This window comes from Eleutherodactylus coqui, chromosome 10 (assembly GCF_035609145.1).
Source record: "Eleutherodactylus coqui strain aEleCoq1 chromosome 10, aEleCoq1.hap1, whole genome shotgun sequence".
Lineage (NCBI taxonomy): Eukaryota > Metazoa > Chordata > Amphibia > Anura > Eleutherodactylidae > Eleutherodactylus > Eleutherodactylus coqui.
The window spans coordinates 110,791,353-110,812,371 of record NC_089846.1 but is presented as its reverse complement, the minus strand read 5'-3'; the positions used below and the strand labels follow the sequence as shown (position 1 = coordinate 110,812,371).

Below are 21,019 nucleotides of genomic sequence, written 5' to 3'. Positions count from 1 at the left end.
GAGGAAGGGGCTTTGCCCCAAAATGCATCTTTTGTTGCTGGATAGAAAGGAATTAACCCTTTCCAATCCACTGTCTGACCTGTAAAAGACATTATGATTTAAGGCTGTACAGCTCTGATGCTGGAAGACGTCCGTCGGAGTTCTCTTACTGTATATTGCCAGCCTCTCTGCTGTTGGAGCCTATCTAACGTGTCACCTCATGCAGTACTGGCTTTAGCCAGCAGATAGGACGTTGTGTAACGGCAGAAAAAGAGTAAGCCCCCTAGGAAACCAGGATACAAATTGGATTGGAAAGGGTTAAAAGAGAAATTTGAATTATTCATTCCGTTTCTTGAGTTTGCGCCGCCACCAGGTTTTTACTGCTATTTCTTACGAGAGGGAACACCGTAAAACGTTCACAAGGACGTTCTGTCGCGATGAAAGAAGCTTCCACAAGCGCTGAGGAGTGGCTGCTGTATGGCAGTCTGGCAAGGCTTCTAAAGCCCGGTGCTCCGGGAATCCATGGAATAAATGGAGAAGACTTGTGCCAGCGGTGAGTCCTTCCAGAAGCCGCCTCTCTGCCAGGATTATCCCAGGTGCTCATTAACAACTTATCCTTGAAGTCACACAACTCCAAGAACATCCAAAGAACTGCGAAGACTCATGTCTCCATATGAAGACGTCTGCCAAGAAATCTAGTCTACAGGCTGATAGGAACTTTATTTTCGTTTCGGGGATATTTGCAACAATGTATACAATCCTACCTAAAGGCAAAGAAGCTGCGACCGCGAGGCTGAAGATTAGCAGCGGCCAACCCTTTGTCTGCATAGCAGATTCATCTAATTGTATCAATTATATTTCAGAAATCTGGGGGAAAAAAAGTCATTTTCTCTGCTTTAGACTAATGCATTACTCAGAGGCTGAGTGTTTTCTACCTGAAAAGCAAATAGGAACAATGTAATTACAGGAACGAAAATGCAACTCTGATTACATAAAAAAAATCCCAGTCCTTTTAGAAAAGCTGAAAATGGAAAATGTATCAGTTAAGTGAATTAATCTTGTATGCTAATAATATTAGATGCCTGTGATGTCCGCCCCGCCGTCTGAGAGCGCATCTGCCTGGGGTGTGGGCTAGTGAATATATCACAGTACACCGTCCAAATGGAAAGGGAGGTTAGAGGTCGCACAAAGAACGAGATGTTCTGCAGCGCCGCCATAGCCGGAGTACTGCGGACTGCAGCTTAATCACTAAACATTTATGTTACAGCCATTATTCCGTGATAGATATTCATTGCACTTTGAATCAGAGGCAACTTGGAGATCCAGGAAGAACATGGCATATGTCTTATTCACTGCAAGGAATACTGATCGCACTTGCGCAACCCTTTCTTTGCTGGGAGGGAAGCACCTGGCATGGAGCAGACATTATGGCTCCCCTTATTGATGTCAGGAGTAAGTTTGAAAGCCCAAGGTCAGAAGGTCCCCTGTGATCTTGGGGGTGGTAAACCCATTTGATTAGTGCACATGCACTTCTTTCACTCTTTTGAGCATATTCATCTCTGTTTTAGGTCGTGCCTTGTGGCTAGGCTTCAGTTTGAGGGTTTTTTTTAATGCCAGTCATTAGGTTCGGCTGGCTTATACAGCCTTTTATTCTTTTTGTTCACTGTGCGTTCGACTTTTCACATTGTACGATGCAAGGATCTTTCAAGATGTAAGACTTTTATGAGAAGTCTCTACTGACGGTCTGAAGGGGAGATCACTGCTTACTTAGTCACAGGCAATTTATTCTTCCTCAGTCGATGGGAGCCTAAAGATACCTTTACATGGGGCTATTATTGCTCCCAAGTGACTGTCAAGCCGTTTTAAACAGGAATCACTCAATCTTCAACTGACTGCCTGTTTACTGTGAATGGAGGCGAGCGGGCCCGAACGATCTCCAGCCCATTCCACCACTATTACTTCTGTGTAAAAGCATAGGAGCAGCAGCCAGTGGGACAGCAGTCAGGTGCTAGTGCACCCAACAGTCGTCCCGTGTATGGGGGCCTTTACTTATCAGTTAGGCAACAACAGGGCACAGGCAGGGACCAGTTTGGACTCTTGAACATTCCCTAACCCTGGCTCAGAAAGTAAGAGAGTGATCAGGAGCCCTTTATCCTTTTCTGATATGTATGGGATTTTTAGAGAGCTTTCCTTCACACTTTAAATGTATTATAAACACACTGAACTCAGTTTGGATGTAAGAAAATTGTTATTGAGGGTATTTACATTGCCCATTAGGTTAAAGGTGTTCTCCCACTTCTAGCTGTTCTCAGACAGCTCCGTACATTGCACAGTGGCCCAGGTTGGTACTGCAGGCTGAATCTTATTGAAGCGAATGGGACTTAACCTGCAGTACCAACCCGAGCCACTGTGAATGTACGGAGCTGTGTGAAAACAGCTTGAAATGGGACAACTCCTTTAAAGCGGTAGTCTGAGATTTTTAAAAAAATTGTCAAAGAGCAGATAATTGTATAAAAGAAAGGGGAAATAATTACTATCCTCAGCTAGAAATGAGCAATGAGCCTTATCAGCACTGCATGCTGATATCCCAGCGGGCGGCGCTGATGGCATTCTTTCAGCTGGTATCCCCATGGCAGTTCTCAGTGGGACACCAGCTGAAAGTGCTGAGAACAAAGGAGCTGTTTGTATCCAAAACAACTGCATTGTTCTCAGAGCTGTTATGGGAGTATCCTCCTCCACCTGCATTAACTCTTTAGTAGCTAATTAGCTAATTAGAGTTATACAAAGATGATTGCTCAAAACTGTCACTCAAACTGTTCTTTGAGTGATCATCGTTCCATGTAAATGGGCCTTTATAAGGCCATATAATGGCTTTATAAGGCCATTCATGCTCCTCTGGGTAATATGCATATAAGGGAGATTAAACAATACCTATTAGAACGCAGCATTCCTGCAAGTCAATGTTAGACTCTTTATACAAGCCTGCCAGATTTAAAAGAACTTAGCCTGCTTCTTAACACACCAGCAGGCTTGGTCTTGAAGGGGTTAAGCGGCACTTGAGTCATGATTAGTTCTTAACACATACACAGTATTAAGACCCTTATCAGCCTGGTAATATAATTTACAGCACAATACTTATGTATGACATTTGAACACTATTTATTTGCAGTGTATGTTAGTTACCACTAGAGGTCGCTGCATACTAAAGCATGTGCCGCTTCTTCTCAGTTTTTGGAAAAAAAACAGGTTTTGTTCTTTGTTCGCAGTCGTGGAATATGCACAGTAAAAAACTGAATTTCCCCATCTCAAATAAAAAGTTGTGCCTTTCTATAAATCCCTCTTTTCTACTATAGAAGTAAAGAGTATCCATATGAGTTTGATGTAATGTGCCGGACGGCTGATCTGGAGTATCAGGGAGATTTATTTTCCTTGCCATTACGGCTATGGAGGATCTGTAGATTAGAGATAAAGTACATTTAAGTCTGATAAGTAAGATGTAGTCGGTGGAGGCTGTAAGTGCCGTCCGGACCGCCGTGTTCAGTAAGTCCTGACGGCCTGTCCGTGTGAGTTACTCAATAGTCATAAGTAGACTAACCCCATAATAGCGGGCTGTTAGCAGGAAGGCGATGACCCACATAAACGATTATTAGATAAACACAGGGCGCCTGTTTTTGGCCCCCGCACAGTTCCTCCTTTATTCTCCTCTACAGAAGAGGTGTGAAAAAAAATGTCTGGTTTCCCAGGTTGCCAAGGCAACAGCACTGATTTTTCACTCTGACGTCCATATTCACCGTGAATGTTGTCCATGCTGTATGTATTAAAAAGCTAAAGTTTAAAGGGGTCACTTGGTAATATAAATTCTATTGTCCATCACTTTCCAGCTCTCTGAATGCGGTGGCATGTATCACTCGGGTTGCCATGGTTACATTTCCTGGCCATTGTGTTTCTTTTACTCATACTTAAAATATTTGCGCTATTTGTTACTTTGTTATATAGCATGTTTATATATGAGAATAGACTAGATGACAGAGCGGACTATGGGACGCACTCCGGTTCAGTGCTGCGGTCACAGGAACGACGCCAGACCGAGCCTCAACTATTTACAGAGGTGAAAGACAACGCAGAATAGAAATGCACATTTTGTTACTACTTTTTTTTATATTTCGTGACAAAATGAAATAAGTCTGCTTTTGCAGGTTTAATGTGCGGGTGTTACAGACTCCCACATTATATCTGCCTCCCGGGGTTTAACATAGGGATATGGCAGTACAGAGTTTGTCAGCTAAGACCTCATTCACAGCGTTAGTCGCTATTCTCTGCCTTCTGACGGAACTATTCACCAAACCTGCAAACTGTGGACTCCGCTTATCATGGTTTCCATTCAAGGCCCTCACTTTTGGGAGATAGAATACCGTAGTCGACTGTGCTGTTATGGCCTCCAAAAAGGGTGGACGTTATGTGGAAGGGAAGGCAAAGTCTGCAGCTTTATTATCTTTTTGAGTAATTAAATTCAATGATTACATTTAGGGTTCCGTCTGAATACTGTTTTCGGCGATTCAGAAGGAAGTCCCGGGGCAGAAAGTCACAGTGTAGCAAATAACAAGGTGGTTGTCCAAGTTATTTACACTTTGAACAACCCCCACAGTGGCCCCAGTAGTAATAGTGTCCTCTACAGTGGGCCCAGTAGTAATAAGCGACCCCCACAGTGGCCCCAGTAGTAATAGCAACCCCCACAGCGGCCCCAGTAGTAATAGCGACCCCCACAGTGGCCCCAGTAGTAATAGCGACCCCCACAGTGGTCCCAGCAGTAATAGCGACCCCCACAGTGGCCCCAGCAGTAATAGCGACCTCCACAGTGGGCCCAGTAGTAATAGTGTCCTCCTACAGGGGGCCCAGTGGTAATAAGCGACCCCCACAGTGGCCCCAGTAGTAATAGCGACCCCCACAGTGGCCCCAGTAGTAATAGCAACCCCCACAGTGGCCCTAGTAGTAATAGCGACCCCCACAGTGGCCCCAGTAGTAATAGCGACCTCCACAGTGGGCCCAGTAGTAATAGTGTCCTCCTACAGTGGGCCCAGTAGTAATAAGCAACCCCCACAGTGGCCCCAGTAGTAATAGCAACCCTCACAGTGGCCTCAGTAGTAATAGCGACCCCCACAGTGGCCCCAGTAGTAATAGCGACCTCCACAGTGGGCCCAGTAGTAATAGTGTCCTCCTACAGTGGGCCCAGTAGTAATAAGCGACCTCCACAGTGGCCCCAGTAGTAATAAGCGACCTCCACAGTGGCCCCAGTAGTAATAGCGACCCCCACAGTGGCCCCAGTAGTAATAGCAACCCCCACAGTGGCCCCAGTAGTAATAGCGACCCCCACAGTGGCCCCAGTAGTAATAGCGACCTCCACAGTGGGCCCAGTAGTAATAGTGTCCTCCTACAGTGGGCCCAGTAGTAATAACCGACCCCCACAGTAGCCCCAGTAGTAATAGCGACCCCCACAGTGGCCTCAGTAGTAATAGCGACCCCCACAGTGGCACCAGTAGTAATAGCGACCTCCACATTGGCCCCAGTAGTAATACTGTCCTCCTACAGTGGGCCCAGTAGTAATAGTGTCCTCCTACAGTGGGCCCAGTAGTAATAAGCGACCCCCACAGTGGCTCCAGTAAGAATAACCCCACAGTGGCAACGGTAATAATATTAACCCCCTCAAAAATGTTAACCCAACAGTAGCCACAGTAATGTTAACCCCCTCAGTAATATTAACCCCACAAAAGCCACAGTAATATTAACCGCACAACAGCCACAGTAGTAATACCCCCCATAGTAATATTAACCCCTAAGTAATATTAACCCCGCAGCAGCCACAGTAGTAATAACCCCCTCAGTAATATTAACCCCTCAGTAGCCACAGTAATATTGACCCCACAGTAGCCACAGTAATATTAACCCCTCAGTAATATTAACCCCACAGTAGCCACAGTAGTATTAACCCTACTGCAGCTCCAGTAATAATAGCCCTCCAACCCATATACTTACCTTCTCCTTGTAACCAATGGCACTCCTCCTTTTCTCTGTGCTGATCCCCGATACACACTGACAACAGTGTGTGCACCAGGAACGCTTTCTCTTCGAGTCCTCTCCTGCGGAACTGAGGAGGAGAGGACTCAGGGAAGAAGGGTCCCGGGTGCACACTGATGTCAGAGTGGGCACTGGGATTAGCGTCGCAGCCTCTGACTGTCGTTTGCGGAGCCCCAGAGGCTCCGCGAAGCACAGTTTGGGAACCACTGGTCTACATGCTGCTCTAACTGGCCGGCACTGCTCACACAGGCATTTGCAGAAACGCAGCGATTTTCAACACTGCGTTTACTGCGGTCTCAGCAACGCTGGCATGCATTTTTTATAACATTTTGGCTGCGTTTTTGAATGATTATGCTTGGGTGCATCAAATGCCAGCTCTGATTGGCAGAGCCAGCTGATAGTCAGCTGGCTCCGCCATTCAGAACAATCTCTTGCCGGAGGCGGGGATTCCAATCCCTGTCACTAGTATATTAGATGCTTTGTCAACTTGACAAGTGCCTGGCAGCCTGCCCGGAGCTCCGGAGAACAGCGGAGGTACACCGAAGTCGCCTGCTAGGTGACTCTTCCCCTTTTTTTTTTTGGTAGTGCAGCTAGGGCTTCTGTTTAGCGCTGCCAAAAATGCAGTACCAAGTTGTGCCACATTTTTGGCAACGCTAAAACCGCTGTCCATTCATTTCAAAAGGCGACGCATGGCTGAAAACGCCCAAAGATAGAACATGCATCGCTGTCAAAGCGCAGCATTTGGACACTTGTGTGAGCAGCCCCATAGAAATGAATGGAAGCCTTGTACAGCGTTTAGCGCAACGCTGAAAAGGCAGCGCTAAACGCTGTACAAAGATGTCTGTGTGAGGGGGCGTTAGTCTGATGCCCGGTTTACACAGGATGATGACTGTTCTTCACGAACGGGTGACGTCGGCATTAGTTGTTTGCACTCATGCAGAACGTTTAGACTGGCAGATCATCTCTAAAAATTGCTCACTTCTCGCTAAATTCTCGCTTAGTGCTTCTATGTAAAACACTAGCAGGGAGCGTTTAGATGCAGCAAGAAGTCAGCGATCAAGCGATGATTTTTATGCTGGTTGCAAGTACATAAAAAGTAAACGAATAGTGCGCGATGGCTTTGCATTTAGACCTAACGATTATCGTGCATTTTTGTTAATTTAAACCAATTTTGCGCGATAATCGTACCGTGAAAATGGGGTTATAATGATACATACTAATGCACAGTGTACATCCGGTAATCAGAGGAGCTGGTGCGGCCATGTTTGCTTGTCCAGGGTCGCTTTAAGGTCTGCATCTTTAGCGCACTGTGTGAAGGCAATGCAATAACTTTACCTACAGTTCAGTAAGTTGCACTAAAGAACAAACTCATCTCTGCTCCTCCGCTGCCTAACATTAACAGATATTCTAGTAAGGCATTTGCAAGTCACAATGTAATGTTACCGGACTTGCATGAGTCATTTCACATTCCGTATATATCTTTGCACGGATGGGAAGTAAAGGTATGCACGCGGTGTGTTTCCATGTCCTGCTGGGCCGGGGGTCAGGGGTCAGGAGCAGATTCTGCAGTGCTTTGGCATCCTCATTATTAATCATCTGCATTGAGATCTCTGGGGGACAGTTGTGTAACACTTGCTGGCTGAAATCATTAATCTTCTCTCATATAATGTGTGTTCCTTTAGTAATTCACCGGCTCCATCTCTATCCCAAAGAATTGGGATTTATTACGGAATGGGACTTGTTATTTGTATAGCGCCAACTTATTCCGCAGCACTTCCAAATAATTTATTTATTACCCCCCACCAAGCTGGGTACTTATTTTACTGACCTCGGAAGAATAGTAGGCTGAGTCAACCTTGAACGGGGGATTGAACTTGCAACCTTCAGGTCGTGAGCGAGAGCTTATTAGATCAATAGCCTGTTGTCCTATGTTAATTGGTAACCAGGTAGCTGATGTGTCTGCTGGGATGTAACTGTCAATGTCTAGCATTGCATTGCTGCGAATTACAGTCTCATTGAGCCTCACTAACGGGAGATGGAATGGCATGTGACAGGGTGAGAAGCGATGTATTACACGCCCTGAAGTCCTGCAATCATCGGATGTGCGCTCTAAACCTCCGCCGCTCTTCTGCCCTTTACAGGGATGCAGCCGGCTCCGTCTTGGAATCCTCCGTGTCTAGTCTGTTACCTTCCTACTCATAATTTAAAAGTTAAAATGCAAGTTCATGGAGCCCCGCAAGGCAGTCCTGTCCTCGCTCAGCCGCATTACGGAAGAGCCGGCGCTGGTTTATGTCCCTACGCTCGTACTTGAATATTTATATAAAAGCCCGTATCTTCTTCATTAGACTGCAGCAGTTCATGAAATGTAGAGGAGGATGAGCTCACACAGATAGATCGATTTTAGACTTTTATGGTTAGTACATAGCTATTAAAAATCACTGTCAGCAATTGAGAGTAGGAAGTCGCCTCTCCGGCGCTGGGCACAGAAATACATGCTAATAATGTACAACTGCAGGTTTCTAAACCCAAGTCATGATTGATGGGGCTGTCTGGTTCAGGAAACCCATTTACAGAATTCCATAACTTGATATATGAATTAATAAAGGGAGAGACCCCTGTATAGGACCATCACCTATTAGCCAGAATGGTAAGGGGTCACAAAGTTTTTCTTGCTCTGGAGGATTTGGCATGTTGGCGCATTACATGGACAGCCCATTGATTTCAAAGGACATTGTGTAGTGCTTCATTTTGCCATGTGGTGGTGCTGCAGGAAACAGCTCGTCCCGTGTAAGGATGGTCTCACACGAACGGATTTGAATTGCAGATTCCACGATCGCCATTGGTACATTTGATTCGCGGTAATACAGGGGCATTGACATGCATTGACTATCACCAGTTCGCTCACACTTGCGGGTAGGAATTGCGGATTCTGCAAGCAGATGAAAAATCGCAGGATGCTCTATTCTACCGCAGATTCTGCGTGTATGAGCTCCGTTGATCTGTATGGGTGCGTTCGATCTGCAGTTCACAAGCAATTACATTGCATATGGACGCTGATTCGTACACAAGTTGCTAGGAGACCAGGTACAAATGGTATATAGAAAGCGGGTATTTGTGGGCAGACAATGCAGGACAGACACACCATCCAGACTGCTGTCTGGAATCCCTGCTCGTTCTTCTGGGTTCTTCCTCCACAAGAAGGGTTTGTTTGTTTTTTAGGTGGTTTATACTACTTCTAGAATAAGTAGTATAAACCAGCCGAGCCTGGAGAGCCGTATCCCGTCCTGAAGGCTCTCAGAACGGCTATCGCCACAAAATCACTAGAGAATGTCGCCTGAGATAGAAGGGTGTTTCCAGGGGGTTGGGCTTCTTTCTCGTGTTATTCCCTGCTTGCGTTCGTTCTTCTGCGTGGATGACACACTGTCCTTAAATGTACATCCGTGCAGAAAAGTGCTTACATACATGAGCATATGCAATTTGCTTCCGCAATCAAACACAGGTCTTCTGCTGCTGACATGCACTTGAGGAATCTGACCCCTTGTATGAGCCCAGCCTTAATGGACCATTAATATATCATACGCATCATACTTAAAGGGGTTGTCCAGTGGTAAACTATTGATGGTTTTTGCCCAAGATAGATAATCAAGAGTAGATGGGCAGGGGTCCCTGCTGATCATCTGTCCTCAGGGCTGCTGCACTTGTACACTGAGCTCATTTCTGCAGGAAATCGACAGCTCTGTTCCTAGTGCAGTGCCCAGGCTTGATACTAGAGACCAAGCACCCATTGAAATAAATGGAAACTTAGCCTGCAATACCAAGCCTAGCCACTACACTGTGAATGGAGCTGTCTGCTTTCTGCAGAAAATGGCTCAGGGCAACAGCCCAGAGGACACCTGATCAGATGGGATCCCTAGTGATGGACTTCCACCAATCTACTGTTGATGACCTATCCTGAGGATAGACCATAGATAGTTGACAACTGGATAATCCTTTTAAAATCGTTCTTAGAAAACAGAAATGATAATTGACAAAAGTACTTGAGAAATAAGACGGCTCACAAACTATTATAGAAAAATGTTTTGTATGTGATTAAAGGGGTTGTCCCAAAATATAAAGTTATCCCCTAGCCATAAGATAGGGGATAACTTTATGATTGGTGGAGGACTGACCACTGGGACCACCACTAATCCCAAGAATGGGGAACCCAACAGCCTCCATATGAATGAAGCGGTGGTTACACATGTGCGTTGCTGTTTCATTCATTTCAATGATAGTGGCGGAGACTGATGAGCGTTGGTACTCGGCAATTTCCAGTGGTTGAAATGAATGGACTGGCGGCGCACTACCACTCCAGTGCAGGGACTGTCGGGGCCCCGTTCTCATGATTGTTGGGGGTCTCAGCAGTTTTGCCCCTACTGATCATAAAGTCACACCCTTTTCTCTTGATAGGGAATAACTTTAGATTTTGTAACAACCCCTTTAAAGAGGACCTGTCAAGTTCCTGATGTCTGCTTTAGTAAATACTTGCGTTCCCCATGAAGTAACTCCGCGGTGGCACATTTTCATAGAACTCTGCATTGCCCCGTTCCCCTGTTACTATTTCACTACTTATATGAAGACTTTGATAAGTAGGTGTTACTGTACTCGTCAATAGTGTGTGTCTCTACACAGTCTGATACCGCCGGCACTAATTAAACAATCTTACTGGGTCGGCACATTCTGCCAAGCGATGGTTACACCAAATACAAGCACCAACATAATAATGTATAGGACAATGATGGCCCATTTGGGGCTGGACTGTACATAGAAAAAGCAGGCAGGGTGCTGCCCTTGACCTACTGCTCCTTGTCCAGGGATCACTCAGGTTCCAGCACTCGGACAGGTAAAGGGGAGACATACTAGTACGGTACATGTAGGTGACAGCTTTATGCCATGGCTTGATGAGTCGGTTTGACCACTGCAGTTTGAGTCGGGAGATCTTGTTGAATGCTTACGAAGACCTCAAACATCTAGACAGCAAGAGAAAATCCCTAAGAGCATCGGCTTCCTGACTTATGGAAAACCGTCGTCTGCCTTCATTAGGTGGTATTATCAGTGTTCTGTCCTATTTATTAACTAATATGCCAGAATTGTCTCACAATCCTCCTTCAGATCTAATATAAAGCTGCAAACCCCAGATTTCAGATAATGCCGCTGAGCTAATGGCATCTAGAAGAGAGCATGGATTTCCACATTAGGGCACTTATGCTCTGCAGATTGGCGAGATCATTTATTAATTTCTGCAATTTCTGATTCCATTATTAAATTTGTTAGGAGCTTCAAAGGCGCTGCAATACCCTCATTTCACTGATCGAGAAAGAAAACCTGGAAATTGAAGAAAAGGAGAGAGCGGAGAAAAAGAAAAGGACCCCCCGGCCATCGGTAAGTACGCAGCGGAATATGGTCCACACGAGACAGTATGCTAATCAGCTAAGTCATCACAATGACAATCGTTTGCAGAAGCTCTAATTACACTCTGATTGAGAAGCGAGGATGCTTATTACCTTTTGTTTTTAATGTAGTCTAAAATAACAACATGCGTGAACACATCCCGAGGCGGGCTGCACACGCTGATTAGCCATGTTTTGGGTTGGTTTTCCTGTCCTTTTTTATGTGGCATGTTTTAGTGTTTATTGGGGGACCCAAAATGTTACTAGAAATATTATAGTGAAACACGGAAAAGTCTACATGCAAAGGGTTTTTTTGTGTTTGCACTACTTCTAAGTATGGTGTTTTTCTGGTGTTTTTTTTCTCGTAGCGTTCTGTATAGGACTTAAAAAAACACCATAAAATGCCTGAAAAGACCGCCATTAACCCTTTCCAATCCAATTTCCCTGCCACCCGCACACTCCCCAGCTCCTATTTTTTTTGGGGTGGGAAAGCGCTTTGTGGATTCCTTGAAATTAGGCTAACTTCACACGGGCGAGTGCGATATCGGGCCGTCAATCACTCCCACCTGCACTTTCCCCACTGTTGTGAAGCGTTTGTATATCAAAACTGCCTGGCTTCACTTCAGGGAAGGAGCGATCCAAAAGAATGTGGTTTATAATGCATACATCTTGTGTGATAATATGTATATTACAGTATGCAAGAGAGAGGTCCCTGCATACTGTAGTAGACACTGAGGATAAGTGGGGGCGCTGGGAGCAGATTCTGGGGATAAGTGGGGGCGCTGGGAGTAGATCCTGGGGATAGGTCGGGGTGCTGGGAGCAGATCTTGGGGTTAAGTGGGAGTTCTGGGATTAGATCCTGGGGATAAGTGGGGGCGCTGGGAGCAGATCCTGGGGATAAGTGGGGGCGCTGGGAGCAGATCCTGGGGATAAGTGGGGGCGCTGGGAGCAGATACTGGGGATAAGTGGGGGCACTGGGAGCAGATCCTGGGGGCAAGTGGGGGAGCTGGGAGCAGATCCTGGGGATAAGTGGGGCGATGGGAGCAGATCCTGCGGATAAGTGGGGGCGCTGAGAGCAGATCCTGGGGATAAGTGGGGGTGCTGAGAGCAGATCCTGGGGATAAGTGGGGCGATGGGATTAGATCCTGGGGATAAGTGAGAGTGCTGGGATTAGATCCTGGGGATAAGTGAGAGTGCTGAGAGCAGATCCTGGGGATAAGTGGGGGTGCTGAGAGCAGATCCTGGGGATAAGTGGGGGTGCTGGGAGCAGATCCTGGGGATAAGTGGGGGCGCTGAGAGCAGATCCTGGGGATAAGTGGGGGTGCTGGGAGCAGATCCTGGGGATAAGTGGGGGCGCTGAGAGCAGATCCTGGGGATAAGTGGGGGTGCTGAGAGCAGGTACTGGGGATAAGTGGGAGTGCTGGGATTAAATCCTGGGGATAAGTGAGAGTGCTGGGAGCAGATCCTGGGGATAAGTGGGAGTGCTGGGAGCAGATCCTGGGGATAAGTGGGGGCGCTGAGAGCAGATCCTGGGGATAAGTGGGGGTGCTGAGAGCAGGTACTGGGGATAAGTGGGAGTGCTGGGATTAAATCCTGGGGATAAGTGAGAGTGCTGGGAGCAGATCCTGGAGATAAGTGGGGGCGCTGGGAGCAGATCCTGGGGATAAGTGGGGGGCGCTGAGAGCAGGTACTGGGGATAAGTGGGGGTGCTGGGATTAGATGCTGGGGATAAGTGGGAGTGCTGGGATTAAATTCTGGGGATAAGTGGGAGTGCTGGGAGCAGATCCTGGGGATACGTGGGAGTGCTGGGAGCAGATCCTGGGGATAAGTGGGAGTGCTGGAAGCAGATCCTGGGGATAAGTGGGGGCGCTGGGAGCAGATCCTGGGGATAAGTGGGGGCGCTGGGAGCAGATCCTGGGGATAAGTGGGAGTGCTGGGAGCAGATCCTGGGGATAAGTGGGAGTGCTGGGAGTAGATCCTGGGGATAAGTGGGGGTGCGGGGAGCAGATCCTGTGTATAAGTGGGGGTGCTGGGAGCAAATCCTGTGGATAAGTGGGGTGCTGGAAGCAGATCCTGTGGATTAATGGGAGTGCTGGGAGCAGATCCTGGAAACAAGTGGGGGTGCTAGAAGCAGATCCTGGGGATAAGTGGGGGCGCTGGGAGCAGATCCTGGGGATAAGTGGGGGCACTGGGAGCAGATCCTGGGGATAAGTGGGGGTGCTGGGAGTAGATCCTGGGGATAAGTGGGGGCTCTGGGAGCAGATCCTGGGGATAAGTGGGGGCACTGGGAATAGATCCTGGGGATAAGTCGGGGCACTGGGAGTAGATCCTGGGGATAAGTGGGGGTGCTGGGAGTAGATCCTGGGGATAAGTGGGGGCACTGGGAGCAGATCCTGGGGATAAGTGGGGGCACTGGGAGCAGATCCTGGGGATAAGTGGGGGTGCTGGGAGTAGATCCTGGGGATAAGTGGGGGTGCTGGGAGCAGATCCTGGGGATAAGTGGGGGTGCTGGGAGTAGATCCTGGGGATCACTGGGGGTGCGCTGGGAGTAGATCCTGGGGATAAGTCACCAATATTATTGTCCCGAAAATCCCTTTTAAAGTCATAGTAGACATTTCCTAAATAATCCCGTTAACAGATAAGTGGAGATACCTACTCGTGTAGACCATGCAGGGGAGTCCTAATGATTATTGTTTTGTCTTTTCTTTCAGTCGGGTAAGAGAAAGGCAGATGCAGCATCAGACTCTGGAAGGAAGGATGCGAAGAGAAGCAAGTCTTAAAGTGACATGGAGCGCTGTGTGCAGGTCGCAGATACAAGACCGCCACTTGTGTCCTCCTCTGATATGTGAACTGAATGATCGTGCTTTGCCATAACTTCCTAGTTCCATGTGTAAGAATGTCTATATTTTTCAATGTCTACCTAAAACAAATCTGTAGTATTCTATTTTATGCTTCCCAGTATTTGCATCTTCCGTATTTTGTGGAAATCATATATTTCATATTACAGCGGTCCTTGTTTTATGCGCAGAGGGTTTTAGCTTTTGTATGTTTTATACTGTATGCAGTGGCTTTGAAATAAAAGCTAAATCAAATTTGCTTCATATTTTCTTTTTCTACAGGTTGTTGGGTCTTAAGACCATTACTTATATCTAACCGTTCCGACCATCGCCAAGCTCCATGACAGGCAAATTAAAACTTATATTGCATGAAGAAAAATGTCCCTAAAGTCATTTCTAATGCAGAGGATTTTGGGGATTCTCTGCTCACGCAGCATAGTGCAGATGAGCTTCAGGATGTTGGGCAGTAATGCAGGCGTACTATGGAAGTAACACACAATACTCGGCACACTACATTTTTGATAAACACTGATTTGATGCCGGCGGCATGAAAATATTTTCGCAGGCGCTATAGTTGTACGCCGCTCCCTCAAGGTAATAATAATTTGTTCTGGGACAAGCGTAACCTGAAAATATTGTAACTTGAAGCAATAATTGGAAAATTACTAATTGGCTTTTAAAGCCCCCCACATGTCAACACAAGAAAAAGGAAACATTAAAGGGTTTTTCCAGGATAGGTCAACAATAGTTAATCTGCTGGGGTCCGTTGCTCAGGACCCCGATCGATCAGCTGATACACAGAGGTTGGAGCTGAAGCAGCGGAAGTCTCTGCGCCGACCTCTGTGTAGTGGCCGGCGCTTATAATTGCAGACACAGCTCGCGTTGATTTCAATGAGAGTTGTGCCTGCAGTTACAAGCGCCCGCCACTACACGGAGGTGGGCGCAGAGGCTGTATATTTGCAGCACTGACAGCATGTGCCCGCTCAGCTGATCGGTCGGGGTCTCGAGCAATGGACCCCAGCTGATCAACTATTGATGACCTATCCTGAGGATAGGTCATTAATAATATTTTCTATGGGAGACCCCTAGAAGGGTATGTTTATACATGGCAGAAATGCTGAAAATTCCACAGCATTTCTGCATCCATCAATACCCGCAGCTGATTTCCGGAGCCACAGAGCTCACCTCCGAAGTTTGTGGCTCTCAGCGCTTCCTCCACCCGGTAGCCTGTAGTAAGCGCAGTATCGCTAGTCACTTTCACATCACCTGACCAGTGGTGCTGCGCTCAGTATAGGGTGCCACGGGGAGGAAGCGCTGATCCCTCTGCACTGTGATCGACTTTAATCTATTTGTAGACAGCTATTAAGTCTCCTCTCAGCCTTCGTTTTTGCAAGCTAAACATTCCCAGATCCTTTAACCGTTCCTCATAGGACATGATTTGCAGACCGCTCACCATCTTGGTAACTCTTCTCTGAACTTGCTCCAGTTTATCGATGTCTTTTTTTAAAGTGGGGTGCCCAGAACTGGACACAGTATTCCAGATGTGGTCTGACTAAGGAAGAGTAGAGGGGATAATGACCTCATGTGATCTAGACTCTATGCTTGTCTTAATACATCTCAGAATTGTGTTTATCTTTTTGGCTGCTGCATCACATTGTTGACTCATATTCAGTCTGTGATCTCTTAGTATACCCAAGTCTTTTTCACATGTGATGCTGCTTAGTATGCGCTCACCTCAGCGCAGCATATTTGCAGGTGAGTAAAGTTGTTGAGGTTGATTTGTGTGCGTGCCTACGCATGTAACTGTACTTTTTGCGCATGCAGGGACAGTTCTTTCGAGCACACAGCCTATTCCTTCTGTGAATTAAAAAGCTATTTAGCCTAATAAGGTCTAGATGTGTTCTTTTTTTCGCAGTTTTGTACAGTGTTTTGTGCATCCCCTTGCATATTTGCGCACCTACCACAGACTTCTATGGGGGCCTTTGGTGCACAAAACGCAGAAAGATAGAGCAGATCCTATCCTTTTATGTGCGCGCAAAATATCCTCATGAGAGTGAACCCTTTTCCAACCCAATTTTGTATTCAAGGTCTCCTAAAAGGCTTTCTCTTTTCGCTGTTATACAACAGTGCCATCTGCTGGCTAAAGCCAGTGTGTGTGCTCCAGAGAGGCTCCTACAGCGGAGTGGCTGGCAATAGACGGGAAGAATACCCTGTCGGATGTCTTCTGACATTGGAGCTGTAAAAGCTTTAATTAGAATGTAGGAAGACGTCAGACAGTGGATTGGAAAGGGTTAACAGAACCTCGATGGTTGGCACAACCAACCCTTAATCGAATGTTCTGTCGCATCACAAAGGGCATAAAAACAAATCTTTGAAATGTGAGTGGAAAATACTTTCAGTCACATGCAATACTGTCAGAATTCTTTCTTCTTTGTTTTTCGTATCAGTATTGTTGCGTGCAGCCATGGAACACCACTGTGACCAGACACTGAATATAGAAGCTCTCCTCACTCCGTCTTTCCCAGCATAAAGTCCAGGCCGAATCTAAAGAACCGCTCAGCAGCAGAATAAAGTTCAGCCATTAGCTGCATGTAACCGATCGCACTTTGCTGTCAGATGCTTCTATGAAATAATGATAAGCTGGGGTTTAAGATTCAGCAAAGGAAAAACTGAGAGTTCTATCCCGAGAATGTTTGCATTGTGCCGAACATCTATAAAGGAAATGTGTTTTACAATGTTTTTCTTTTCCTTTATGGGGAACAACAGCTAAAATAATTATAAAAAGAGCAAAAGTCTATATGTTGCTGGTGGTAGCGGCTCTTCCATTTAATTGTTTGTTTTTTTTCAAAAAATAGTGGAAGTATTTAAAGGGGTTGTTCCGTGAAAGCAAGTGGGGTTATACACTTCTGTATGGCCATATTAATGCACTTTGTAATGTACATTGTGCATTAATTATGAGCCATACAGAAGTTATTCACTTACCTGTTCCGTTGCTGGCGTCCTCGTCTCCATGGTGCCGTCTAATTTCAGCGTCTAATCGCCCGATTAGACGTGCTTGCGCAGTCCGGTCTTCTCCCTGGTGAATGGGGCCGCTCTTGCCGGAGAGCTGGTCCTCGTAGCTCCGCCCCGTCACGTGTGCCGATTCCAGCCAATCAGGAGGCTGGAATCGGCAATGGACCGCACAGAGCCCACGGTGCACCATGGGAGAAGACCCGCGGTGCATCGTGGGTGAAGATCCCGGTGGCCATCTTGGTAAGGTAAGTAAGAAGTTGCCGCAGCGCGGGGATTCGGGTAAGTACTAAACGGGTTTTTTTTTTAACCCATGCATTGGGTTTGTCTCGCGCCGAATTTTAAAAAAACCCGTTTCGCCGCGGGACAACCCCTTTAAGTGGTTTCACATCTGGGTTGGAACATCCAATAGGAGGTGCCATTGCGGATCCGGCTACATGTAGCGCTTTTCCTTCTGGCTAGAAGCCGGGCAGCTGAGTAGAAACCAAACGGACCCCATTATAGTTAATGGGGTCTGTTCGGCGCTGTTCGGTTCCGTCATAAGTCGGAGCCATTCGGCCAAGGGATTCCCCTTTCAAACTCAACGAACAGAGCAGGAAACCGGAACTCCCGATGCGGATGTGAAACCACCACACTCAGACTGCTTCTAAAAGCAACAGCCACACATTGTGTGATCCCTAACAACGCATTACAAAAGGGACTTAAGTATAATTTGCCAATTTAACAAAAAGAATACAAGATTGAAGAAAAGTCTGAATAAACAGGCCATTTCTAAAAGCTTCATAGAACAAGTATACAATACTCCAAAGAATAGATACATTGTTATGCATATTACCTTTTTGAAGCGCTATTATTCATTACACGATATGTTAATGCTTCAAGACAAATACACTTAATAACAAATCAAACCTATTATAGGCAAAACACACACTTTGTAGAAAAAAATCAAGAAGCTAGTTGTTTTTCTGCAAAACTCAACATGCAGTTACATCTCAGGCAGATACGCAAATGATTAGAGCTGTGGTGTGATTGGATGAATGGTCTTGCCGTGAGGCCCTAAAAGTGGTTCCACCCTTGGCCTATAAAAAGGCTCTCAGAGGCTATTTGTGTGTAATGGACCTCTTTTTCCACTTCTGTAGATCTTGTTGACCACCAGTCGCCTCTACAGCACAATCGAAGAGATTTCACCCAGTTAACAGAGTTTGAGGGGGGAGCGCATCATTGGAATGCGAAATGTTGGATAGTCGTATCGATGACTCGGCCATTACCTGGGCTGTTCTAACCAGACTGTTAGGAGGTGTTAGGACCGGTGGACACGTAAGGGCACACGAGACAAGCGGGCTCAGGAAACCCTTGACAGATCAGCAGTAGAGAGGATCGTCTGACAAGCATGAGCAACTCCAACTATTTCATTTTCCACCATCCAGAGATAGGTAGCACCATTGTTACAGGCCCCCTGTGTCTGTCGGAACTATTTTCAAGAACTTGGCTGAAGGACATTTCATCTTATGGCACCCATTATATGTGCTGTCTTTGACACCCACACACCATTGCTTCAGTTTACTGCGGTCTTGTGAAAGACTAAGCTGGACTGCTACAAAGTGGAACCGGGTTGTCTTCAGTGACAAATCCAGGTTTAGTTTGGGCGCTGACAACGCCCATGTTTATGTCTGGAGACCTACGGGTGAGTGACTCAATCCTGCCTTTGCTGTGGAGCGGCACACTGCCCCCTGCTGGTGTGATGGTGTAAGGGCCATCGCATACGATAGTCGGTCACTCCTAGTAATGGTACGAGGGGCAATAACAGCTCGGCAATATACTTAGGACATCCTGCAATGACGTGTGGCATCTCATGACAGGGTTTCCGAGAGACATTTTCCAGCAGGACAATGCTCGGCCGCACACAGAAAAGGTGTCACAGGAAGATCTCCACCACATTGCCACACTTCTGTGGCCTGCCAAGTTGCCAGATTTATCACCACTAGGACATGAATGGGACCATTTGGAACGCTGTCCTTGACAGCCTATAAGTTTGCATGATCTTGAGCAGGGCTGTCAAACTGATTTTCACCGAGGGCCACATCGGGCTTATGGGGACCTTCAAAGGGCCGACTGTAAGACAGTACAGTAAGGGCTCGTTCACACCAGCGTATTTGCGTACATAATATGCAGTGAATAGAGGCCATTGATTTCAGTGAGTTCATTCACATGATGTATATTTTCGCACAGCATGACCTATTTTGTTGCGTTCTACGGATCGCAATAGGCCATTGAAGTGAATGGGCCGTGCAAATACGTGGTGAATGCGTAGGAAATCTATGTATTCACTGCATATTTGCGCACCATTTCAGTGGGCCCATCTGCGTTCTTTTTTGTGTGCCCAAATATGCAGGTATAAGCAAGTTTTGATTGCACAAATACGCAGCGTATTTGTGTGACTGAAATACAATTACGCCCTTGTGAACGAGCCCTAATAGTGACCCCCACAGTGGCCCCAGTAGTAACATTAACTGTTAACCCCCCCCCCAGCAGCCACCATTAACCCCCCCCTCAGCAGTCACCATTAACCCCCCCTCAGCAGCCACCATTAACCTCACCAGCAGCCACCATTAACCACCCTCAGCAGCCATCATTAACCCCCCCTCAGCAGCCATCATTAACCCCCCCCCCTCAGCAGCCACCATTAACCCCCCCAACCTCAGCAGCCACCATTAACCCCCCCCTCAGCAGCAACGATTAACCCCCCCCAGCCCATATACTTACCTTCTCCTTGCTGTCAGCACTGCTCCCCCTCCACTTGCATATTTATATTTTCCACACCACTTCTGCAATTTCCAGCAACCTGATTGGTTGTTTGGGTTGGCTGATTCACCAAACAACCAATCAGGTTACTGGAATTGCTGAATAGGGCAGAAGTGTTGTGGAAAATGTTAATATGCCAGCAGGCAGCTGCAGCACCCCAGCTGGTAATTGCTTTAGTGGTGAGCGGCGTCGGCACACCTCGGGCCACATAAAATGAGGCAGCAGGCCGGATTCGGCCCGCGGGCCTTGTGTTTGACACATGTGATCTAGAGGTTCAATTACAGTAAATGTGGACCAATATGCCGCAAGATACCATACCAAACCTATAGTCCTCCATACCTGCCTGTATCACATCTTGTGTCCAAGCTAGAGGCAGCCCTATAGGGTACTAGAGCCTCTATGTCCGCCCGTATCACATCTTGTATACAAGCTAAAGGGGGTACAACAGGGTGCCAGAGCCTCCATGCCCGAACGTATCACAAGGTACATTGCATGATCATCGTAAAAATTTGTCTAACTTCCCCCTTGTTGTACTGGTGGGTCAATAGATCCACTGTGGCATGGCATTGCTGAGATACCAGATGTGCCACCCAATGCTCACCTCTAGGATCAACCACACATGGCCTGCAGTTGTGTGATCTACTGTTGGATGTTTCTCATTGCTTCAACCAGTCTTGATATACCCTTGATACTGTAACTCTGGAACAGCCAACAAATGCGACTGTTTCAGAAATACTGGCACCACACCTCCGAGCACCAACACTCTGCCCGCGGTCAAAGTCACCCAAGTCACATTTATCCATGACTGTGAAATACTGCCTTCTACTACACAGAGGAGAGATCAGCGCATTATCTAAGAGTAGCTCATGATCCCGCCATCAAGTAGTACCA

General features: G+C 46.8%; 1 protein-coding gene across 1 annotated transcript in view; it reads left to right on the top strand.

Moving 5' to 3' along the window:
* SMARCA1 (SWI/SNF related, matrix associated, actin dependent regulator of chromatin, subfamily a, member 1) overlaps window positions 1-14,576 on the top strand; it is a 124,623-nt gene extending 110,047 nt beyond the window's left edge. Inside the window, exons 23-24 of the mRNA XM_066581699.1 lie at window positions 11,365-11,472; window positions 14,192-14,576. Of these exons, the coding sequence (XP_066437796.1) occupies window positions 11,365-11,472; window positions 14,192-14,260 (177 nt within the window). The 3' untranslated portion in view covers window positions 14,261-14,576. The remainder of the gene's footprint in view (window positions 1-11,364; window positions 11,473-14,191) is intronic.
* The last annotated feature ends 6,443 nt before the right edge of the window (window positions 14,577-21,019 follow it).